Source organism: Cariama cristata, unplaced genomic scaffold (assembly GCF_000690535.1).
Source record: "Cariama cristata isolate BGI_N322 unplaced genomic scaffold, ASM69053v1 scaffold17468, whole genome shotgun sequence".
Lineage (NCBI taxonomy): Eukaryota > Metazoa > Chordata > Aves > Cariamiformes > Cariamidae > Cariama > Cariama cristata.
In genome coordinates, this window is record NW_009630158.1 from 24,870 (window position 1) to 50,570 (window position 25,701).

A 25,701-nucleotide genomic window follows, 5' to 3' on the forward strand; every position below is an offset into this window, starting at 1 on the left:
TCTTTCCCTGAGACTCTTCCCATTATTCCAGGGCATTTCTCAAGGACTGAGGGCCATTCTGATACAATTTTCACTAATTCCTTACATTTCATTTCTACAGAGAATATGATTCAGCCTTTTCCTTTCAGTATAGTCAGTGTATCAAGATACACTGAATCTACTCGACCATGCCTGCGTGTATTTCTTTTATACTTTATACAAAGGGCTAGATTCTTGGTTAACATAAGTGGCAGATACACTGATGACAGTGAAGCTTTACAGATTTCACAACAATGAATTTAAGTGAAACTGAAGAATGATTATTTGTCAGGTTTACAGTTTTCTCCTTCCTAGCTGTAATTTTCTCTCACTTTTGTTGAGCAATGACTCTGTTGTTTAATTGCCCCCTGTCAAAGTCCTTTTATGCCTCAGCCTTTTATACCTCTCCCTGCCCCATCACTATCACTTTGTCTCATTTCAGTATTGTCTCTGAGCACACTTGTCCCAACCTTGGCAGCAAGTCCCGTATCACTTTCAGACTGAAGGAAACAAGAGGGATTCCCATTGCCTGTTTGCGTTATGATTTCTTTCAACTCATCTCTCAAAATCCTGCAACCTAGAAACTATCAGCTTGGCTAAGGCAGTCTATGGGGTTATATATATAGTTGTTTTGGCATGATTATTGCTCTAATCACCTTGAGATCTGAATTATTGGCAAAATTTTGGCTCAATCCCATTGCTCCTCATCAGCCTTACACATTGTAAGTCGCTCCAGAAGTGCATGTGCAAGGATAGGCTATGTTAACTTAACATGTGTGGCAGCATATTCTGAAGAATCACTAGCTGGAGCTCTGCAAGGACCATGGAAGCAGGAGCTCGGAAGAGAACTGCTGTCACTGTTTCACCAGCAGCAGGATGATGAATGACCTCCGACCATGTCTGAGGAACTGTAGCCCAGAGTCAGAGTCCCTGTGCTGACAATAATAACATAGAGAAGTGATATCTGAGTAACTGATAGTTTAAAAAGGATGCTCAAAATGGTATTTCATATAGTGGAAATACTAGGACAAAAGAGAGTATATACCTTTGCATTTCAGGGATCACATACAGCTTTCCTCCAAACATCTTCATATACTAAAGATCTTTCCCCTCTCAGAGAATATTGTATGCAGCTAGATTTATCTTGAGTTAACACATGTTCAGCTAAATCATTGTCTCTGTCAGGCTCTGGGGCAGCAGGATAGCAGTGATGAGCAAAGGTGAAGCAGAGCAGAGCTCTATCAGCCTTATTCCCAGTGCTGCAACCCACAGCATCTGCACTGAAATGCTGGATAAGAGTGATGCCTGAGGGAACAATGCTGGAAGTCTCCAGTAAGAATACCTGAGGAAGATGGCCAATTACTTGTGATAATTTCTGAGATGGCTCAAGAAAGAAGGAAAAATTCATCCACAGTAGCCAAGACAGACAACACTAGCTTATAATCTCTGTCTTCTGCCCAAACAGTTAGTACATCAGCCTGAAAATATCACCTCTTTGCTTTCAATAGAAGAACATAAACCAAAGGGTTAGTACATCAACCTGAAAATATCACCTCTGTGCTTTCAATAGAAGAACATAAACCAAAGGCATAAGCTCAAGTGCCATACTTAAGCCTAAAACTGGAGGAAGAGGGCTCCAGATGCACAGTGTTTATCTCACTATCGTCTTCCTTAATAAATGCCTTCCAAGCTGCAGAGAATTCAAAACTGAATGTTAGTTATTAAGTGGGATATTCTTAAGCAATGGCATACAACTAGTCTGCATACACCAGTGTATGGAAATTGGTTTCTGAAGTGGAGGCAATTTCCAGTTTAAGGTGTGCTGAAGTGAGATCAGATTCTCCAGCTGTGATTCAACCATGGAGGCTGTTGTCCTTGTTTTCCTAGTGGTTGGCTGCTCACTGCGTAGTAAGGGCCAAGGGTTGTTCAGCATTGCTTCATACTGCTAGCAACAGACTTCCTGTAAGATCAATAGTTCAGGCAACTCATTTTAATCTCTTGGTCTGAGGAGAATGCTTTTCTATGCTACTTTAAAGCAGGTAGGATGGGGACAGTTCACTACTATCTTAAACCTTTTGGTCTTCTAGACTGCAGTGAATGGCAAAACCAGTAAGTTAGCCTAACAACTACGTAACGGTGATCATTGGACTGACAACTGTCAAAGCTGAAAGCCAAGTAGAAAATGTGGTGCAGTAAGTTCAAACCGCCATCTTGTTCACAGCTCCTGTGGTCCATACCGACTGTAATAGGCTGATAGATGGCTTGCTGCACTCACCCACTCTGCAGAGAAATGTGACTGCAGTCACTCTTAGAAAAGGTAATCTGTATGACCCTGTGATGAATAGGCCACTTATTTATAAGCATCCTATCTCGTCAAGTGATGCTGCTGTACATCCGCTTTAAACAAGAAGGATTTCCTTTTCTGATATGGAATGTAGTAACTTTGATGACTCTGCACAGGCAGCCAGGCCCATAAAAAGTAGAGGAGGAAATTTCCCCACCCATTTTTCCCTCCCTGCCCCTACCGTACATGGACAGACTCTTGAGTCCTAGGAACTAAAAATAATCCAGTGGATAAGTTTAAATTGAGATATTTTGAAGCACTTCTTGCACTGACACAAATTCCTACCGTGTGATAGCAAGTTAGGACTAGACTGCTGTCCTGGTATGTCTGCCTTCTGCCAGCAATTGGTATTTTCCGTTGTGAGAAAGCCTGAGCCCATTGTCCCTGGGAGACAATTTAGGATGGAGTTAAGAATACAGTGCACCTTAGAGAGCATAGGTGGCTGAGGAGAAGCAGCCCTGGCTACAGATGGACCCAAGCCTCTGAGGGTTGGGTGAGCAGAGAAGGACACTGCAGGAGCTACGGGGAACCAAAAAACCTCACTAGCAGTTACTTGTGACAACTATAGTCTGATTCTCCCTGCCACAAGCTCCTGCTTTCTGCTAACCTCCTGAAACTCATTCAGATTTTTTATTTGTATTTTCTGTCATTTTATCTCATTCTTTCCTCCTGCACTGTCCAAGCAGCATAGAAATCATCTCAGGAAGGCGTATGGCTTGGCTCATTACAGTGATACTGAACTGAGGCCCTAAAGATCCCCAGTTTCCCCAGGGATTAATCACCTCTTTAAAGAGAGCAAGTTACTGTTTTAGTGGGAAGGAAAAAAATTTGTACTTTTGTTTCTTCAGATTAGGCAAAATATTGGCTATTCACAAGTAAGAATGCTCTCCTGTAGTTCATTTAAAGTACAGCAAAGAGTCCCTATTTGCTGGCTGTTCTCTTGCCCCACTGAGCAAAACACCAGGGTGCATTGTAGCCACTGGACAGCAATGAAGACTGAAGTCCTATTACTCGTAGGGCAAGTTCCCCACATTTGGATGGTGTCTGGTGTCTGGCTCCCCACACTGCCCAACTAGTCTGCATCAGCACTGCTCTGAGTGGTTTTTGAGCAGGCATGTCCAAGTCATGTGTCCTGTGGTGGGCTGGGATGATGTATGTGCTTATCCCACAAGTTGGAAAAAATAAGCCAATAGCAATGTGTAAATAGGGCAGGAACTTTGGAAAGAGACAGGCCCAAACCTCACTGCAAGGGCTGTTGACTCTCTAAGGAGCTCTAAGGCCTTGTGTCTTTGCTGTGGAGGGAGAGGTACAGCTCAGCAGCTGACAACATGCAGGGCATTGTGAGGTGGCACCATCAGCTGCTGCTCCCTCTTCCTTGTGCTTATTTTGCTCCACCCCACACACTGCCAAATCCTCATCTCAGGCTGTTGGTACTTGCCACCACACTATATTCTGCTCCTGGATTCAAATACTTGCCTAGTGTAAATAAGTGAGCTCCATTTGCTCCTGTGTTACTGTGATGCAAAGCAGGTGTTAGAGAGCAGTGTCACCTCTGGCAATTGTATCCTCTTAGCAAAGACGGGGAAAGCAGCTGTAGTTGTCAGGAGTTGGTGGAGTTGATGCAAAAAAATACATGTGCTGGAGAAATGTCAATCAGATGAAAATTAAGAGAAAATGAATCAGTAACAATGACAGCATATATATAGACTGATCACCCATCATGGTGAGACTAGGAAAGATGGTGGGGGAATATGGGAAGCATCTCCTAGTTTCGTTGATGATCTTGAGGACAGTATACAGTCAGCCTAGATCAGATTTGCTAACAACATCAGAAACAAAGGAAAATCATACAGAAAGGGGAAGGCAGGGGGCCTGAATCAACTTGCCTATGACGTGGAAAGCTCAGAGCTCATGCAGTGAGAACAAAGGTCCACAAAAGCTCTACAGATAGGAAATAAAGAGCAGAGCTACAGATCCTGAGTTTGAGAAAACCCAAGAGTTGACAGGCAATAGCAGTCTTACTGAGATCCTTGCAGGACAACAAAGCTGTGAAGAATGTCTGTTGCTACTCTTGGTGATGTGCAAAAGAATTATTACGTATGTCTGTTCTTGTACAGGGACTTCAATTATGCATCTAGAAATTCGATGCTTCTAGATACTCGTCTAGAAATACTATACCTGCAGTTCTGTTTGCCTGAGGTGCAGGGACAGGTGGGAAGGGGAGAAAGTCTCTGTAGCTTAAAAATGACAGTGAAAAGTTAGAATGAATAAAAAGGACAAGAGAAATACCCCCCAAATTGGAGAAAACATCAGAGCAGGCATAAGAAGGGAGTACGTACATTCTAGAAAGAAAAGGTGAGGAACCATCTGGGTAACAGTCCCAACAAACCAAAAAGGAGTTTTTCACATTCTTATGGTGCAGTGGTGGGAGCCATAATGGAGAAGGCCATGGCAAGGCAAGGAGGGTGTGCTAAGTACATGCACTGTGAACATATTTAGATAGGTAGTGCTCCAAAATGCAGACATCTGATTAGGTAGTCAGAATGGTCCTTAAATGTCTGCTGCATATATATTGAGCCTCAGGCTCCCATGACTGATTGTCCAAGTCACCTACTGTAGTTAACTCAAAATTTAAACTCTTGCCTAGCTTCTAAACCATGACCTTGATTTTGCATTCCTGTTTACTAAAACGCAGGAGTCTCCATGTCCCAGAGTAGGCTACTGTGTTGTGGGTATTGCTAAGGAAAGGCAGAGAAACAGAGCTTTAAACTCTGGGGGCTCTGTGAGAGCCTGGAGCAGCTGTAGGAGCTGAACTAACGTAAGCCCAAGCATCCTTGCCAAGGCTACATCTTTCTGGCAAGAGATGCTGTACCACATGCCTCCCATGCCAACAGCTTCTCTGCAGGCAGCCTCCCCACAGAGCCGCTGCAGTTCAGCAGTCCCATATCCTCCTGTGTTTATTGCAGGTATAGGTGATCCTTAGCTCTGTTCACCACGTAATGAACACCACCTCTCCCTCTTCCTTCCTTGCTTCCTTCCTTCACAGAGTTAATGGCTGCTGCTCATGACTTTTGTTTTAATGGCTGCTGTGCTCCAGCATGATCAGGACATAGAGTTTTGCCTTCACATTTATTGCCAAGATTCCTAACCCAAGAAAAGGCCAAGCTGGCCATGTGAGTTGCCATCCATGGCAGAGTAACTCTTACATAAGGACACCCACAGCCAAACATAAACCAGAAGGGGGATGAGTGGTGGAGGGGTAATAGGAAAATAAAATATTATCTCAGTCTGCAATGCTGCTGGGAACTCTACCTCTAGCTGGCAATACAGTTGCATCACCTTCTACCATGGGATATTATTTTGCCATCAGAAATGCTCTGCATTAAATACATGGCTTTCCTGGGAGCCTTCTGTACTGACGCTGTCCATGGAAATAAGTCTTGATGTAAAGCAATTGCTCGTCCACTGCTAGGACTATCAGGTGGCAGAGAGCAGCTGAACATGCCTTTCTCAACATTCACCTCATGCTTGTACATTATTGAAAGAGGGAAAAAATAGCTTCATCCTCAGGAAGGCTGAAATTGCTAATTTCTTTGCTGTCCTAAGGAAAGTGAGTGCTAAAAACTAGGAAGAAATAGTACAAGGCATCAGGTCAGTTGTACTGCCTATCAGGGCCAGACATAAGGGACCCAACCAAGTCTGTCCCCTCAACACAGGGCAGAGCCGTAACACAGTGCCTGACAGAAGCAGCCTAGATTTGAAAGTTACTTCTGTAGGATCCCTTAGGCAGAATAGATAAAGGAATGTTTAGCCCAAGAAAAAGAGAAAAGAGAGGCTTAACAATTGCCTTGCAGTATTATCTGGCCTGGGGGAAAATATCTAGCATTTGGAGCAGAGAATTAGAATTTAAAATCTGTGTGCTTTATTTCTGATTCAGTCTAGTAACTTCTCTGTGTCTCCGTCTCCCAGTCTGTTCCCTAGCTAGGTCACTTTTTTAAAATCTGCTTTATTTCTAGGCTCAGAGAAGTGCAAATTAGTTAATCATACTGCACACTGAGGTACTCATATGAAAACAAGTTTTTGATTACCTTGTTTTTAATATTATTAGATAGATCACAACTGTGAAATTAGGTAACATCTTGTTCTGCCTTCATGTTTGGGTTTGAAATACAACATGTGTAGCAGAAACAAGGAAGATACTCACAATTAAGGTCACTTCAGGTCCATCACCCATGTACAACACTACATTTTTCTGTACTTTATTCCACCTGGAAAGGTCTTGACTAGTAGGGAACTGTTCCAACAGTTGATTTACCAGCTCGCACCTGTGCTTGCTGGCAGCCCTCCACTGCCGATACCTAAAAAGCGCTAAATTCTACCAGAGCTCATCAGCTGCTGCCAGACGTGGACACCCTTGCTGGACTAAGTGTCTGCAGAGAAAACATCCTCCAAAAGTTGATGTAGACAAGCCCCTCCCTGAGCTTCACAGGGTGAGAGAAATAAATGAGCTACTGATAACACTCTTTTAGGGCTATGCTGACTGAAGATTATCTCTATTCGATCTTTAATCATTTGTAATACTACATGCCTCTGTGCCCATGGAGAGCTGAGCTGAACACAGGGCTCCTCACGAGCCCCTCAGAACAAGCACCCTGTGCTTGGACACAGAGATAGCTAAGGAGCAAACTGAGCTGCTGTGAGATCTCTGAAAGGCCCGTCCTGGGAAATTTAACCCTCAAGTTCTTTCTTTCCTGACACCATCTTTTCCCCTGAGTCTTTTTCAGCCCAAAGTGTTGAAGAAACCAATGACCTCCACCCTGTTTCCAGCACATGGAGGTGCTAAAGCACAGCTGGTTGTGCAGCTGCAGCTTCTACAAGTGACTCCCAGATCCCAGACCCTTTGTCTCATCTGTTCCTTGGGATATCTTGGGTGGGGTAGACCCCAGTGCCAAAGCTGCAGTAAGAAGCCTCAGTCCGTGCAGGTCTGACTTCACTCTACTTCTTCCCAAGCTAGAGGAGCTAACCCACTTGGCATTTGCAGGAATGAGGCTTTTGGAAGGAGATCCAGCATAGTAAGAGGGCATGGGTGAGTGGCAGGGTGCAGAGGACTTACTGGCCTGCTTGGCTTTCTCCGCATACGTGGTGGTTAGGTCTTCATCAACTGGGTGCTCCACTGGCCCCACCATGGGGATGAGATGGCGTTCCGCTCGGATAGCCTTGGTGGCATGAGGCAGGAGCATCGCCTCTGGAGAAGGCTCCCGTCCTTCTGTCGACGGTGGCCGCAACTGTCCATCGCTCTCTGAGAATGGAGTGTCTGTGCGGCTGCCAGGTGGGCAGGCAATCTCCCTCTTGGCCACCCCTCCAGAGCTGGCCACCTCAGCTCCTCCCTGCGCAGCAGCCTCCGTCATGCTCTCGTAGCCACTCTGTTCGGACAGGGACACCTCATCCTGAGGCGCATCCGCCTTGCTGTTGGCGCTGTCAGGTGGGGAGCGTGGGCTCTTCTTGCGAGCCCGGCGGTGCTTCTCCTGGGCCACGTTGTCGGCATCACTGTCTGTCTCACCATAGTAGGCCTCACTGTCTGGTGGGGAGGTGAGGCTCTCCAGGTGCTTCTGTGACCTCCGTGGCTGAGAGGGCTGTGTGGTGGCCGGAGCTCCTGCCGGTTCAGGGCTGAGTAGCTGCGCTGGGGGGCTGAGCGGGGATGGCGGAGAGAGCACTCGCTGCCCTGGAGAAGGGGAGCGCTGGAGCCGTGGGCCAGTCTGGTCCCCACCAACTATCCTGTGGGGAGAAGGAAAAGCAGTGAGTGAGGTCTGGTTGGTGGGGCTGAGCTGGAAGGAAACTCCCACGTGTGAGAGAGGGGTAAGGATCGAGCTGGTGTTTCAGGTGTCTTTCAGGTGGTACAGACATCTGAAGTGCAGACACCAAGGGAAGACTCATCTCTGACATCAGCTACATGCTCTCATCCTGATTTTCTGCTTCATGACTTTGAAAACCAGGTGTTAAATACTTGAAAATATGAATGCCCTGAGAGCATAAAAATCTACCAAGCCAGCTTAATCAGCTCCCCAGGGATTTCTCCTGGGGAGGTGAATTCCTGCGTAGCAAACATTCCCCAAGACAGTGGGACATACCCCCACAGCCAGCTGCTTGCCAGTGGGGATGAGTAGTGCCTCAGCCACCACACTGCACTCCAGCTGCTCCTGCAGCTGGGACTGCACTGTGGAGCTGTGTCAGCTCTGCAGATCCCAGCACCTCCAAACTGCTTCAGTTCAGAGTGGGCTCCAAACACAGAAAACAGTGCTGTTTGTTTGCTCTGACCTCTACATGGCAGTAAATAGCAAATACTTAGGAGAAAACAGCCCAAGTGTTTTTTGGGGGTAGGACTCTGCTATCCTGTGGTAGGAGTCCACCCTGATGTGTGGCCTGCTTGCTGTGGGACTGCTTTGCAAGCTAGCTGCCAGTGCCTGCATTTTGACGACCGTACTGCAGTCACGCCAGCCAGCCCAATCCATCGTGGCATTCACTTTTGGCTTAGACATAGCAACTTCTGGCCTGTAAGTCAGCTGGAAGGATGACTAGAGTAGGGGCAGGGTGGGCTGGGGCAGTCAGCCCCATTGCTGACTGCCAGGGGGAGGGAGAATTGGCTATGCTGTTGGAAGAAGAGCCAACTCTGTCCTCCCTCTCCTCAAGACTGAGTCTGGATTTCAATGGTGGTTTCACTCCAGACCACACAGATGGGGCAGGGAACTTCTTCCTTCTCTTGCTAGAGTCACCACGGCTTGTTAGAGTTATAATGGAGCCCTAAGTATTTGCTTTCTGAGCATGCATACCAGGAAGCCAGGCAGACAGCATTGCCTCTGTAAAGCTGTGGAATTCATGACTTGGATCCCAGTTCTAAACTGTGAAAAATTTAGACTCGTGTCTCATGCAAACCTTTCTGGAAGCTAAGGGTGGGACAGTTTCTCTGACAGTTTATTTTTTTAATAATATTTTCTATTATGAACTCTCAGTGGGTAGCAAACGCAAAGCTCCCCAGCAAAACAGAGCATCCCTTCCTCTTCTTTAAATATTTGACCAGATAACTGAAAAGCATTACTGCTTGTAAGCTAGTTTCTCTCATTCTGCACTGTCAGGTCACAATCTCTCTCCCTCCCTCTTGTTCTCTCTCTCTTCACACACATCCCGCACTGACAGAAATACGCATATCACCTTGCATACTCCAGAGTCATCCAGCTACCTCTCCTTTCTGAAAGGACTGATTCGTGTTTTCTCTGGGAACACAAATATGAAGTGGGAATAGAGATGTGATCAGAAAGCAATATTTGGTGAGTTCTCCACTACCACAAGTTGAAGCCAACTGGTTACGTTATTTCCAAACCATCCGATGTCAGCTCCCAGAGGGCTGTGAGGAGCCTGCTCTTGTCACTTTGCTAATTCAAAGTGTGCTGATTTTGGCCCACTGGAATTTGCCCAGGCACCTGTTGGCTGCAGATAGGCTCCGATGGGGTGAGATAAGGCCTTGGCAAGGGACCAGGAGCTATTCTGGACACCTTGTGCAGGGCTCACTCATCCCACTTAATCACAGCTAGGGTATAGGGTGAGCACATCAGAAGGCACCGGCGCTTTCCCTGAAGCCAAGGGGAAGATCCTACGTGCTCAGGCTTTCCTTCTCTGAGCGCTGCCCACCTCTGTCCATGCTTTACAGATGCCAGCAACCAGCGTGGCTCTCCCTCCCCACTGCTCACAGTGCTCTGTCTTTTCAGGGTTGTAGAAATCACATCTCTCAGCCCCCTTCACTAGGGCCTTATTTCCTGAGGATGACTTCTGTTCTGGCAGTAGCGTAGACTAGCTGGGACCTCACACAGCTTTGCTGCCTTTGTCTTTATATGATTCATTTACAGCTTGGGCCTCATCCAGCCTGCATTGAGGCACTGGGTTAGCTTAGCACAGGTAGAACCAGGGACATTACTAGGACCATTTTTGTGCTTAAATCTGATCCTGGTGTCCAGTATTCTGCTGGACTAGAGACTGCCAGAGATATTTCTTCCTGTAAAAAGGGACTCAGCTACACACCTCTTATCTTTGTTGAAGTCAGTTCACACCCTGTCGGACTACAACGGCCTGTGGTAGTAAATACTCAGGTAATCTTGTCTTGGCTCAATTATCCAATGTGTAGTCAAATCCATTTCTACAGAACAGTTATTTACCTGGAAAGAACTGGAGTCTCTGTTAATTGCTGAGATGAACTACCCTATGGCATCTGTTTGCTTGGAGCCTAAATTGCTCATTCTTTGCAGCATAGCCCTCACACTGTAAACATTTCCCTCCAGCCTGAGGGGCAGGGGCATGGATGTCTGAGGTCAGTTCAGCCGGAGGGCCAAGTGCTCTGGAGAGCAGCACAGAGACAGTGAAAAACTTTTGGATGGCCACATGTTAGCCATGGTAAAGTCCTCCTAGTACACCTTGCAGTATGGAGAAACCAAAGGCTTCCTGCTTGCCTTCTTTCTGCCCAGTGTGGATAGCTGCTATGCTGGATGAAGCTGCCTTGCTGCCTGCACTGTCACAGCACTGATGCTTGGGAGCAGGTTACCTTTTCACGCGGATGTTGAGCATGCCATTGGAGGAATCGATGATCTGCATGGCAGTAGCATGGGAGAGGCCAGCACATGACTTCCCGTTGATAGATACCAGCACATCATTTTCCCATAGGCCTCCACGACACGCTTTGCTTCGCTTTCGGATCTGGAAAAACAGAAGAGAGAGGATAGAGATGAAAGCAAGAACAGCAGCTATTTAGTTCAGTTGCTTGTCTCCTGCTGGCCCTTCTACTGCTCTGTCCCTGATCGAATAAAATAAGTCCTAAGACTATTGTGCTGCCAGGGTAGAGGACCAGTCTTCTTGGCTAAGCCCTGGCTGTGCCTTTTGGTCCCTGTTTTCCTGTTAATTCCAAGAGTCACTCTGCTGAGCATAGGCCTGACCTGATCACCAACCCAATTCGAGTCCTTCAGTGCAGATGAAAGACTCAAGAACATCTACATGCTCTTCTTTAGGGAGGTGGTGAACTCACCATCCCTGGAGGTGTTCAAAAAACGTTTAGATGTGGCGCTTTGAGACATGGTTTAGTGGGTTTAGTGGGCATGGCGGTGTTGGGTAGAAGGTTGGACTCATGATCTTTGAGGTCTCTTCCAACCATAATGATTCTATGATTTATGATTCTCCTCTTGTTCCCAATCTCCTAAGTTGCTAAGGAAGTCTGTGTTTCAGAGAGGAACAGGAACTCTTTCCAGACTATCCCTATACGTGGCTGTGTGTCATTCTGTATGCCCCTACTGTGCTTCCTTGGTATGATCCCCGACACTCATGCAGAGCCCCTGCAGGTACCATCCTCGGGGAAGCTGACATCAGGAAGAGGTGGTGGCTCTGAGGCACTTCCTGCTGTCAAGAAAAGCTTTGGCCAATGTATTTCTGGACATCTGCATCAGGCCATATGGTGTCCTGTTACACAAGTGTAAACTTGGAGTAAATCTTTAGCCTTAACAGGAGCTGTGCAGGGTATGCATTGCTATATCTGAGAACGGAGTCTGGGTCTCTAGTTCCAGGCTAGTTCCTAGATCTGGCCATCTCATCTCTAGATCCTAGATCTCATGGCCATCTTACACCAAGTGTTTTCTCTCCCTTTTGTTCCATCATCCATCAGTTAAACTTACTGAAACCCCCAACCCAGCCTAGCCTTTCTGCTAGGGCAAGCAAGCAAGCAAATCAAATGCCCACTCAGCCCAAAACCACAGACCTCTCCCATATAGGCAAGCAATGGGATAGTCTTGTAGGACAGCTTGGCACCTATAATGCACTCATTTTGCACATAAAAGAACAGCCGGGCAAAAACACTGAGTCAGGGCAAATCAGGCCCAAGGTGGTAATACAGTGGATTTGTAGATGCTTCTAGAATATTTCTTCAGATCTTGCAGTTAAGTGAGAGACAAATCAGTGCAGAGCTGTTTAACAGAGGGTGCAGTGAACAAACTGTGGCAGATCCCTGCAGAGAGGTAATAACACAGCACAGCACCTTCTCCCATATATTATAGCCTTGCTGCTCGAGCAACCAATTCAGCTATAAAACCACACAAGCTACTTTGCCCACACTCCCATGGCAGCCCTGGGAAGGAGAAGTGGATGTGAGAGGATTGCTGCCCTGTCATTGTTCTTGCAAGGGCAGGAAGGGAGCAGGAAAGGGCAGAGCTGGAGCCCTGAGGAGGTCCCGTAGGATGGCGGGCTGGTCTCAGGGCCCAGGCCCTCTGCACCCATTGGGTGTGCGCAAGCCCAGGGCTCAGACCTGCTGGGTCATCTTGAGCAGGCAAGAGCAGCACTCTTGTGCTCAACAGTCTTGAGGTGTTGGGGAAGAACATGGAAAGAGGAGGGCTATGCTCCAAGTTGTTTGTGTGTTCACTGGCACTTTATCACCCTGCAGCCTCTCCAGCTTGACCCCAAATTTTGCCTGCATGATTAAAATAGGGACTGGCTCATCCCAGCTGCCACTTCCATCAGCCTCTGTCATTTTACTCCTTTATTTCCCTCCTTGTTAGTATAAGCCTGGAATGAGACTGTTGTGGGTCTGCAATGAACTACTGCTGAAGAACCACTTTTCCACCTGTACAGTATAAATACCACTTCCTGATACTCCCTCAAGGTGCAGTTGTTACGTGAGAAGAGATAGCAGACACATTTTCCAGTGCTTCCTACTGACACAGCAGCTAATGCAGAGAGTTAGGAAGTTGAAGGGAGGTCAGAAGGAGGTTCTCCTTCTGGTATTCCCCAAAAGGCCAACTGCTGCTCCATGGCCAAGTGCTTGGTGCTTAGCACTAGATGGGAGTGCACTTGCTGAGTATCTCTCCCAATTACGGAGCGAGGGGACTGGGGGTTAAAGGCTGTCAGCAGGTGCTCAGAGCATTCCTCACATCCCACCATACTCTTCCATGCTCACTGAAACCAACTGGATATGGGCTGGTGACCACCCAGAGCTGAGGCAGTAATCTTCCTGCAATCCTCTGGTCCCACAGTACTGTGGGACTTTGCAGGCAAGTGTTTGGGATTCTGGGGCAGGAAGGGTCAGGCTGTGCTCACAACACTGCCTGCTGCTGCTTCAGGCCGCTTTAGCTCAGAGTAGGCTGGTGGGATGCAAGCTCCCCCACGCAGGCTGAGCAGGCAATGCATTTCTTCCGTGGTTAGTAAAGGTGCTGGGTCTGGCTTGGTCTGTGCTTGGATTTTACCAGAGTGGCAGAATGCGCACACACTAAAGCAACTATAGTTACTTCAGTGCTGTTGCAGGACCCTGCAAACTAGCTCTATAATCCAGGAGAGGCCTTCTCCCTATCTCCATTCCTCTTTGGGAAAACAGGACCAGGTGTCTTCCAGCACAGGAAGAGACCTAGAGAGTCTGAAAATAGCACGTAAATGTTCCTGGCTGTCAGTCTCCCATAGGATTATGAACCTCTCCCTGGAAGTTTATGAATCTGCTTCCCAGGGGCAGAGGGAAATGAACTATTCACAGCTTCATTTTAATGACAAACCCCTACCTCACTGCATTTGACAGGGAGGAAAGCAAAGGGGTTAAAGGCAGAAGAGGATTGTGCAGGGAGAGAGGAAGAAAGTACATCACACAGAAAGGACAGGACTTAATCCACAACCGTGACAGCAGGGTGCAGTGTGTCGGGGCCGGAGAGCCTCTGGACAGAGACCAGCACAAGCCTGCCAGTTCTTGCCTGACTGCCAGCACGCTGCTGTGGAGACCTTTAATGACAACCCATAGCCTGAACGTCTCGTTCACAGCCAGGGCAGCAGTGAGCCCTTGAGGCCCCAGGCCAGGGTGGCTGCCCAGTCCGAAAGCCAGGCTCGCTGCCCGCCCTGAAGGTCAGGCTGCCCTCAGGCTCAGCCACTCACTCCCCATGTCCAAAAGATGCCCTCTCCTGGGCACCCAGTGAGCCACAAGAAGTGTCACTAACAGGGAGTTTCTGCTTCGGCTGCAGACAAGTTGGAAGGAGTCACCCAGCAGCTGTTCTGAAGAGATGGGAAAGGATGGGAAAAGCAGCATTTCAAAGAGAAATACTCTGCTTCCTGTAGCAGATCCTTGGAGAACTTTCTTGTGCAAGTGAGAGGCAACACTGGGATTCTGACAAGTTGTCAGGGCTAGCCCCAGACCCGATCCTGGGGGATTGCACTGTCCGACCTTCTAGCACATACTGCGAGGACTGACCTCGCCTTTTGGGGAGGGGAAATGCCACAAATTCTCTGAGCCTCTTGTAACTAACTGCCTGTTACACTTTCCACTCTGTGTCTTGCTGGACACACTTGCCCATGGCACACCTTGGCTCACATAGGACGAATGTCCTGTTTAGGTTTCAGCTGGGTTTAGGGAATCCCAATTTCAGGGCCTTACTGATTTATGCTATTGGAAATATAAATCAGTGTGGAAAACTGGAACTATAAAATAATGAAACACATTTACTCGGAAGATGTCCATCTCACTGCCCTATCAGCAGGACTTCTGTTGTGACAAAAGAGCTCCTGTCAGAGAGGCTGGGTGTCTGCAGCACCTAGGTACATGCACATAACATGTGCATGTTTTCTTTCAATATTTTGCCCTCTTCCTTTCATTGATCATATTGAATCAGACAGGAGGGACAGGACAGAAGCAGCTGAGGGGAAAAAAAGAGAAAGGGTGAAGGCAACAAGTGAGGAGGAAAGGAAGAAGAAAAGGTGTTGAAGGGAAGGCCTAGGCTGAGGCTAGGAGAGGCCAGAAAGGCCAGGGCTGGGATCAGGCATTAACAGTACAGTACAGGTTCCCTTGTACAGCCCTGGGGAGACAAAAGGACGTGCTGACTATTGGACGTGTCTCGGGGGAATTCAGCCTAGCTTTCGGGAACAGAATGCAAGAAAGGAGGGGGTCAGATGCAACTTGGCAGCATCTGTCCTTCAGTAGGGACTATATTTAGATAGTGGTATGTGGGGGGTGAACACACGCTGGGATGCTAAGAATAGAGTAATCCTGATAGTAACTCAGTGGCTTCACATCTTGCCTCAGTACAGCCCAGGGAACCTGTCTTGAAACTTCGCAACCACTCTCCCTGCTGGCCAGCACCGCTTCTTCAGAAGAAAGAAAATATGCTGAGGGTAATCAGAAGTGTTTGCAGTGCCTTTCAGGAATAAGCTGTAATAGGTTCATGCCACCTTCCCCCTTGCCTCCCCGAGGCACCTCCCACCTCCTGACATTGAGACAGCTCAGTCTATAAGGTAGGAAGACAAATTACATTATCAGCCTTCCCCTAATCTCCTAAAATCTTTTCAGCAACAACGTAGCCAACTCACGCCAAGTCAGAGCTGTATATTGGATACAACTCATCTTCCCATCCAATGCCCCTTCCACTCTCTGATTGCATCTCTCATCACACAGCTGCCCCCCTTCCTTCAGCAGCTACAATGCCATGGGGTCCAACACTCCATGGCAGCATGGCAGTGTTTAAATTTCATTCCCAGCCTTGTGGGAAATGTAGTCCTGTCACAGGGTTCCCATGGAGAGGTAAGAATTGCCTTGTTGTAGTATAAAGCAGCATAAAGCTTTACTAAAGGAAATAAACTCAGGCAGGAGCCAACCAGTGTTTGGATCTGCTCCTCCCAGAACTCCCTGCTCAGCCAAACCAGAAATGCAGTAGTTGCTAGATGCAAAAGCAGAAACAAACACCCTCCATCTCTTCTTATTTCTGAACATCTGTGTTGACATCATTTTGGTTACTGGAACGGCTTGTTTTTTCTCCAAGGCCAGGGCCTAATCTTTACTTGTGCAAGGAAGGATACCTCTGTGACTAAAGCACTAGAGTAGGATTCAGACCTGGATGATTTTTTGTGTGACCTTGGAGAAAACACTCAGACTGTGAGCCATAAATGACAGGAGCCTGGAAATCAGGATGTTTTTCAATAGTCTTTTGCTCTGGCTCTTAAATTTTCTTTGTCTTAGCTGCCCATCTGAACACAGAGATCCAGTAAGATACTTTCTCTGACTTGTCTATGAAGTATGTGAATACATCCCATCTTCATGGTAATGCCATATTTTTATTGGAAGCTGTTTTACAGGAGAATATTCACACTAATCATTACAATTACACTTCCCTATTTAGTTACAATTACTTCCTGTCCAAACACCGTATTCCTGTTTAAGAGGTGACATTGAATGACTTGCCTCTTGGTAAAGTAGGTCCAGTGTCTCTGCAGACCTACTTCACAGGTCATCCACAGTGAAGCTTAATTAGGGCGTCTTTATACAGAGAAAGAAGGGAGAGAACACACATTTTTTGGGATGAACACAGCAAGGAAGTGTGGTGAAAGAAGGTATCTTGAGTGGCAGGTCAGACTTGGGTGGCTTCTGGGCAAGAGGTTTAGAGAGGAAACTTGGTAGTGGCAGAGGATGCTGGTGCTGGCCAATCGATTAAGTACAAACAAGACTACGGTAATATGTTACCATCTAGAGTGTACTGGTGAGGGGGATATTGCTATGCAGTGAGGGAAAGAGAGAACAAATTCTTCAGTGCACTGGACTTACTTCTGATTTGTACCAGGGGATACAAGCTGATAAAAAACAAACGCAAGCACTCAGGGGCTGTTAGTTTTCTCTCTTTTGAAACCAAGTGCCTTAAAAAGGGCATTTTTGTCTTGATAATACAAGGAGGGGGGGGAGAGAAAAACAACCCCAACAATCTACCTTCTTTGCCTAAGCAAAAAGTTTAGCACAGGGCTCATTGCTGGGAAGAAGTATCTAGCCAGAGTTGGCTGCAGGTAGATTAAAAAAGGCTTTATCTCCATGGCCTTTTGTTATTTGATGGGAGATTAGCTGAAAAGTGAGTGAAGTGTAATGCCAATGACAAGGAATAATGCCACATGTACTAGAATAGATACTAAAAGTACTTGATAAGCATTTTACTCTCAACCAAGTAAACAGCAGGCTATCAAGGGGTTTTTATATGAAGCAAGGACTCAGAAGCAACAGATAAGTTTGTCAAAAATTAAGACTCCCTGTGCCCACATCTAGCTGCTGAGACAAAGGAATTGAGTGTTCAGAAGAAACGTGCTCACGTATGTCCCACATAGGTCCTTTTCTAGAGGCTCAGCCTTGCTCTTTTTGACAAGATTTTAGGGTCAAAATCTAAGGGAATTAGAGCTTATAAGGAAATCTAGCCACCAAAATGTCTCTTTACAGAGACAGGCACTGAACTGGGACAGGAGTAAGAGAGCCTTGAACACTGGGCAGAGTCATCCAGAGACAAGGTGTTCTCAACCTTAGCACGGCATGCTGGCAATGAGGATATGCAAGCTCTGAATAAAACCCTTACTCAGAACAAAGGACTCTTTTCAGCTGCTACCAATTGTTGAACAGCAGCAGTCTTAAGTATAATATGCCTCCTCAGTATTTACGCTGAGAGAGGGCAAACTAGAAGAAGACATACCTACTATTATTTTGGTAGAATGAGGATACGATCCAAGACAAAAAACAAACTTATGTTTGCAAAAGGTTATTGTACACAGCATTCATCATATTTGCAAGTGTGGGTTACTGTACCAAAACACAGCACTCACTCACTAACCCTAACAGAGCCTCTCAGCAGTGGTCTGAGGAGGATAAGCACCATTGTTCTGCAGCAGCAAGGACAGGATCAGCCACAGGTACAGATTAGACAAGTACCCCATTCACCTGAAGGCTTCCAGGAGAACTTTAGTACAGAGACCTTCCTGTGCCTTGCAGCATCTTTGTAGGCATCTTGTAGGTATGAACATACAGGAAAGAGCAGACTCAGCCTTCATAGATGTATTCAGCAGTTCTAGCAAGTAGGAAGTAGCAGGTTGAATAATGCCAGCGAACAAACCTGGGCTCTAGACCACAATTGCCTGTAGCATTAAACTGTTGAAATGATCCTTGGCATATCTTTGGCTCAGGCCAGCTAATGCTCTCCAGAACAATTCCCAGGCACGGTTTGGGAGCTAGAACACACTCCCAAAGCCACTGCCTGTGAGCAGCTTGCATGCGGCCATCTTGTTTGGGAGAATAGAAGTTAATTGCTGGGCTTCATTCCACTCAGTAGCAGATGGCATCAGTGCCAGAGAGTGGTCCCAGGTACATTTTATGCACCAGGTATAGATGTAGCTTGTATGGTTTCACTGCAACTGCTGATAGTCATCTGTCAAGCGATTCTTCCAGGACTCCTGCCTGCTAATGGGCAAATAGGATGTAAAGACGAAACTGCCCAGACTCTTCACCTCTGCAAGGAGGAGAGAGAAAGCTTTTCTAGTACTGTCCTTCAAACAGAAGTCTTAGACAACTTGTGGAAGCAAAAAGCATGGGGCTGCACAGCTGTGGTCACACAGCAGAGGATAAACAATTCAAGACAGTAATGTGTGAAAGACCAGGAGCCGACATCTCACTTTGTCATAGGCAGGATTGCCTATGTCCTTTCGAGGGAAGGTAAGAAGCAAAACCAAAACCACAGAGCCAAGTGGCTTGGGCAGTGAGAAAGGAATAGTTTAACAAATGGTTAAAGATTATCTGAGAGTAAACATAGAGTATAAATCAAGATTCCAACAGTTAGAGGGAGTGGCATAACCACCAATCCAGTCCATCCACACAGTCTGCTCTCTGTACTTGTTTCCGCAGGGAGTTCCTGTGTAAGGCTACTTCCCTTGCAGGTAGCTCCAAGCCCTGGTGAGGCACAAGGAATTGTGAACCAGGTCATTAGCTACTACAATCTGCAATCGAGATTTGCAACCATGATAATATGGTTTTCTGTTTAGGCCACCTTCTCATTGTCCTGGAGGTCCTATCCCCCCATCTCTGCTGGGAAGGAAGAGCAGATCTCCCTTTCCAAGCTCTGCACTTTTCTCACTGCTGTCCCAGCACTGTGCAGAGCTTCCAGCTTCTCAGCCAGACATCAGCCCTGGTACCTCCCACATTCTCCTGCTGGGCCCAGCTGCTCCTTAGAAAGTTCCACCGGTACCACAGCCTGTGCTCCCTCACTGGCAGCCAAGGGTGGCACCTGCTTAAGTGCCGACAGGCCATAAAACATGTCCAGGAGCACTCCCAAAGCTGCTTGAGGCACTCCTTCCACAGTGCTGGCAGACATATTCGGCCCTCCAAAACCAGCATTAGTGACTACTATAGACTAGGCTATCAGCAGTGCTTTTTTAGGTGTTACAGTAAACATTTGTGAAAACAGATAAAGAACAGCCTTCCCACTGAAAAGGAGAGAGGAAGAGAAGGTGCTTGCAAATCTGGAAGCCATCAGACATATTTGGGTTAGAGCTGGCACTTCCAGCAACAATAATGTCACATGAGCAAACATGAACGGGACAGAACAGCTAGGCCGTTGGTCACAGGGACCAGCAAAGATATCTGGGAGAGGAGACAGTAGAAACAGTGAATTATCAGCGGAGAAACACACAGGAGAAACTGGGGATATGTGAGAAAGAGGTAAAAAGGAGGTTTGTGATGAACTGCTCTTAAACGATAAGGCCAGTCAGTCTCACCTCTGTGCCTGGCAAGATCATGGAGCAGATCCTCCTGGAGACTATGCTAAGGCACATGGAAAATAAGGAGGTGATTGCTGACAGCCAGCATGGCTTCACTAAGGGCAAATCGTGCCTGCCAAATTTGGTGGCCTTCTACAACAGGGTTACAGCGTTGGTGAATAAGGGAAGAGCATGTGACACTGTCCCGCACAACATCCTTGTCTCCAAATTGGAGGCATGGATTTCACAGATGGACCACTCAGTGAGTAAGGAATTGGCTGGATGGTCGCACTCAAAGAGTTACAGTGAACGGCTCGATGTCCAAGTGGAGACCAGTGATGAGTGGCGTTCCTCAGGGGTCAGTACTGGGACCGGCGCTGTTCAACATCTTTGTTGGTGACATGGACAGTGCGATGGAGACCACCCTCGGCAAGTTTGCCAATGACACCAAGCTGTGTGGTGCGATCGACACACTAGGGAGAAGGGATGCCATCCAGAAGGACCTTGACAGGCTTGAGAGGTGGGCCTGTGCGAACCTCATGAAGTCCAACAAGGCCAAGTCAAGGTCCTGCAGATGGGTCGGGGCAATCCCAAGCACAAATACAGGCTGGGTGGTGAATGGATTGAGAGCAGCCCTGAGGAGAAGGACTTGGGGATGCTGGTTGATGAGAAGCTCAACATGACCCAGCAATGTGCGCTGGCAGCCCAGAAAGCCAACCATACCCTGGGCTGCATCAAAAGCAGTGTGACCAGCAGGTCGAGGGAGGGGATTCTCCCCCTCTACTCTGCTCTGGTGAGACCTTTCCTGCAGTACTGCCTTCAGCTCTGGAGGTGCCAACACAAGAAGGACACGGACCTGTTGGAGCGAGTCCAGAGGCAGCCATGAAGATGATCAGAGGGCTGGAGCACCTCTCCTATGAAGAGAGTGAGAGAGTTGGGGTTGTTCAGCCTGGAGAACAGAAGGCTCGCGGGAGACCTTAGAGCAGCCTTCCAGTACCTAAAAGGGCCTACAAGAAAGCTGGAGAGGGACTTTTTACAAGGGCGTGTAGTGATAGGACAAGGGGCAATGGCTTTAAACTGGAAGAGGGAAGATTTAGATAAGACATAAGGAAGAAATTCTTCTCTGTGATGGTTGTGAGGCACTGGAACAGGTTTCCCTGAGAAGTTGGGGATGCCCCCTCCCTGGAAGTGTTCAAGGCCAGGTTGGACGGGGCTTGGAGCAACCTGGTCTAGTGGAAGGTGTCCCTGCCCATGGCAGGGGGGTTGGAACTAGATCATCTCTTAAGGTCCCTTCCAACAAAACCATCCTATGATTCTATGATGATTCTGTGACAAAACAATTCTTGGTTTTAGAAGCTATATCATCCTGTGTCACCCTTTCCCCTAACAATTGACTCCATTGCTGCAGAGTATTTGTGCAGAACAGGGAACTAAAAGGAGCCTCTTGAGTTACAGGGTCAATCCTCTGTTGTTTCAGATGCCATATTGTTTACTCCAGTTCATAAACTGATTGCAAAAGGTTTTCAGTTCTTTTTTTATATTGAAATGTTGTTGCTAAACCTCCCTGGTTAGTTGTTTTGTGCACATTTGATCAGTGACAATGCTGTCCTATACTTGAACACTGCTGCTGGTATTTGCCCAACATCTATTTGTAGACAGCAATCATATCTTTCAGCCTTTTGCTAGGTGAAAGAAGTCTTCTCCCCTCTCCTTTTCTATAGCTGCTCTACCTTACGTTCATTTTTCTTGAAAGTGGCTGTCTCCATAGGTGTGATATTTCCAGTGAATTCCCACTTGTGCATTAGACAGTAACATCAATGCCTTCCTATTTCAATTAGATATGGCTACCTGAGGCTCACTTGTTTGTTTGCCTTTTTTTCAGAGATGCATCGTTTTGCTGGCTCATTATCCTTTTGTGATGCTCTAATATGCCCAGGTCTTTCTGCTCTACTATCAGTATCAGCTGGAAAGCCTCCAGTTTCCACTATTTCTTCAGTATTACTTGTGCACCAGACTATGCTGGAGGTGCAAGTGCTTTCCTTGCTTTGTATACTAAGTAACTGGGTTTCCCTCTCACGGAATAAGCCTTGTTTTATAGCAGGATCCCTAAGGGCAGGTTTGCATGCACTTGCACCATCTTAAAGCTGCCCTGTTCATCTTCATAAAAAGTATTTCCCTAATATTGTTCCATGTTATGTTTCTACTTTGGTTGATTATGGGCTTAATGCTTATGTCCTATCTTAAGACTTTCCTCAGACTAGCTATTTTACATTTTGTGTAGTTTCAAGTGTCTTTGACGCACATATCCTTATTACAAAGAAATCCTCCAGGAACCTGATGGTATTGTTCTCCCTTACTCTGTTTTCAGAATGGGTGAACCTTCTTATCATTTATAGCTCCTCTTTGCAAGGAATGCTGTAAGTGTCAGGATCATGTACTTTTCCCTCAGCCTTTCTAAAATAAAAATATTGCCATCTATGGATCCTTTTTGTTTTTTACTTTTATGCTTGTTTTCTTTCTTTACTGATGACTGTTTCTGGCCAAAGATTTATTGTGTTGTTTTGCTGTGTGCACCACAGCTACAGAGCTATACCAAATCAGCTTTATTTTGGTAAGAGGTGGTGTAAAATCTCACTATACTTTATCTGCTTCACTAGGTAAGAGTTAAAAGATTCATTAGGGATCACAATAAGCCAAATATGAATGCACAGTAGTTCAATTGATTTCTCTTGAAAGGACATTGCTGTAAATAAAATCAAAATGGAGATTTTCCTGTCCTTTTGAGTTCTTTACTCTTAATTTTCCCCTTTCTTTCTCTAGTTCTCCATATTCCAATCCTTCCTAATTTCTGCAGAATTATTCATGTCCTCTGTTGATGTTTGATCCTGCTGCATATCTGCCTGCTGAGCATATCAATGTCTGCTGTTCTTTCAGCTTACTCATTACTGAGTTGGTACTTTAATACAACCCTAATTTAAAAATCATCTATTCTTTCTCACTGATGACTCCCTAGACAGTAATAAATTTTCCTTTGCTTCTTCTTTTGTCTCACCCTCCACTCTTACAGTATCTGTTTTTATGAGACTGAATTGTTATGGTACCCCTTTCACATACACATCAGTATGGCATCCTTCATATACACATCAGACATTTTTAGCACCCAGACACTGCAAATGGTTGTTTGGGTGGAACAAAATAGTCAGTATGTGCTTTTGTAGGCAATTTAAGGAGAAAGGAATAGACATTAGCAGTTAAGATCTGGAACCATATAGTCAGTTGGCATTAATACTAGCATTTCAGTCTTGCTTACGTTATTTAAATCTGAGCTTTTTCTTCAATATCCACTGGGCACTGCTGGAAGAAGCAATGTGTGTTTCCCTCATCCTGAGGCAGGCAGAGCTGGTTTGGCTTCATAAGGTTACTTAAACACAAAGCTAGTTATGTATGATGCAAGAGTCTGTCCACAAGGTATGGAATTCCAGCACCTTGCTCTAGGTGTGTCCCTGAAACTACAATCCACAGGGAGCCGGATGGCCCAGAAGCTCTGTGGCAGCTGGATCCAGCATGTGAAGATCCAGCTGCCTTTCTACCCCTTTGTGTTGGCTGGACTGAGGTTTAGAATTGATCCCTTGCTTAGTCAAATGGTTTAAACTACAGCTATGCATCCTTTCAGTCTGTAGAAAAATGAGTTCACACCCCACTTCCAACATGTTCATTTATTTAGTTGCAGCCAGTTTAATACTTTGCACTAGAAAGGATGGTTTAAAACGCATATGCTCACTGTACATTCTGAGTTAGCTGCAACTTGAAAAAAGCCAATAATTTAAACCATCATTGTGAACAGCTTATGACAGAACAGTCGATTAGAAGCCCACCAATGTATTTGAACATGACAGAGAATAATGCTGAAAACATTCTAATGTCATTAAATATCATCTCATCTCAAAAAAAAAAAAACAACAAACCACCAGACAAAAGAAAGCATACAGCAGACCTGAAGAATTTTCAGGAAAACAAAAAAAAGATACCAAGAACAGCAATTAGTGATTGATTTTACAAATGTGTCTCTCATGAATACTTCTCTTTCTCCCGAGTCCTTTCTTTGACAGCCATCAGCTTACTAATAGAACCTCTCATTTATCTAATCTGTCTTTCCATACACGCATAACACATTCTTCACCGTACTAATGAACATCGTGTTGTTATTTGACCTTACCTCTGCTAGGCAAGCTCAATCTCAGTGACACCTCCCTCTGACCACACTTCCCAGTGCTGCCCAACAGCACTGATCTCCTGGATGGAGACCAAACAGAGCAAATTGGTCATCCATATGAGTCCCAGCTCTAGCAAACCTGACAGAGCAGACAATACTGCCCTGTTTCTCTATGCTGTATCATACGGCCACAATCCCTGGTCAAGCTTCTTTAGTGATGAGACCATTCCCATCTTTGGTGCATAAAATATCCAAATGGACAGTGCTAATCATGTTTAGCGTTTTGAAAGATACTTTGCAGGCAGTATTTTGGCCCAGACTTGACCCTGCTGGTGCCAATAGCAGACTCCTAACTGCAGAAGAATGAAGAATTGATCTTTCAACTCAAAGAGCTGAAAATTGAGAGACAAATTTCTACTCCCTGCATAGTAAAAGGAGGACAATTGGGCTACACCATGACTCCTGGGGGTTTATTCTTTTCTAATCAGTTCACATTCAGATATGATCTTACTGGGTTCTTGGTAAGGATCTGTAAATCCTTTCTTTAGAGACTGTTTAAACGGTGTTGCCTTTAAGACTTTGAGTATGTATGGTCACCTGGATGCCAGTAAATTCTGGACAGTAATAGCCCTAAATTATAATTATAAAATCAAAGTCCTTCTTGAAGAACGATGTATACTTTGAGCCTCAAATGGTTTTGTATCAATTATATTCTCCATAATTATTTTTTATGCAATATCCAAGTATTGTAAAATATATATATATTTGCATTCCTAGAATTAAGGTATGACATCCAGTTCTGGGTGAGAGCTACTTCTAGTTAATACCTCTCTGGAAGTGCTACTAATCCTTGAGCAATATTCCATTCACCTTAAGCTGCAACTTAGCCCAGGTAATGGCTAATTCCACTGTTCAGTCCTGAGCAATCTTTGTAAGACACTCTGTAAGACACAACCTTTGATCTGTGAACATCTCAAGGGAAAGCAAAAGGACAGTTAGCACTGCCAGATGTAAAGACACAGACAAGATCGCCCCAAAGTGAGAAGAAATAATAATTAACTGATAACTCGGGGTTGCTACCAGGACCACCCACTCCATGTAACCGATGTCTGGAGTGAGACAGCCAGGGCTTGGCTTTGATGCACCTCCCTTTGGAGTGGTGACAAGTCTCCCCCTCAGAACCATTTTGCAACTCCCTCTTCAGTCCCAGTTTCTTGTCTATCAGGGTAAAAACATGAGTCAAAATAATCCCAGACTCTACAGAGTTTATGTGGCCACTGAAAATCCCGTTTTCCTAACAACCACTGATGCTAGATACCTGTTTCAAGGATATTCTTTCTCTTTAGCACCTGAAACTCTGTGAGTATGTGCAGAAGTTGTTTTCCTGGAGAAAAATCATCTTTCTCTATGTAAGAAACATCAATTTCATGGCCAAGCTATGCGATTCCAAACCATTTGGCAGAAGTTACAGACAAACACTTCTTGACCTGGGGTGAGCCAAATGACACAGAACATTTAATTTTAAAATTCTCTGTCAGAGGCACAGTCTATTTAATGAAACAGAAGCAGCTGGGCATAGCATTTT

At 45.9% G+C, this 25,701-nt stretch overlaps 1 protein-coding gene across 1 annotated transcript in view; it reads right to left on the reverse strand.

Moving 5' to 3' along the window:
* Positions 1 to 25,701, reverse strand: part of SYNPO2L (synaptopodin 2-like) — a 36,747-nt gene that overhangs the window by 9,891 nt on the left and 1,155 nt on the right. Inside the window, exons 2-3 of the mRNA XM_009705412.1 lie at positions 10,950 to 11,101; positions 7,476 to 8,137 (exon numbers count right to left, since the gene is read on the reverse strand). Coding sequence (XP_009703714.1) covers positions 7,476 to 8,137; positions 10,950 to 11,101 — 814 coding nt within the window. The remainder of the gene's footprint in view (positions 1 to 7,475; positions 8,138 to 10,949; positions 11,102 to 25,701) is intronic.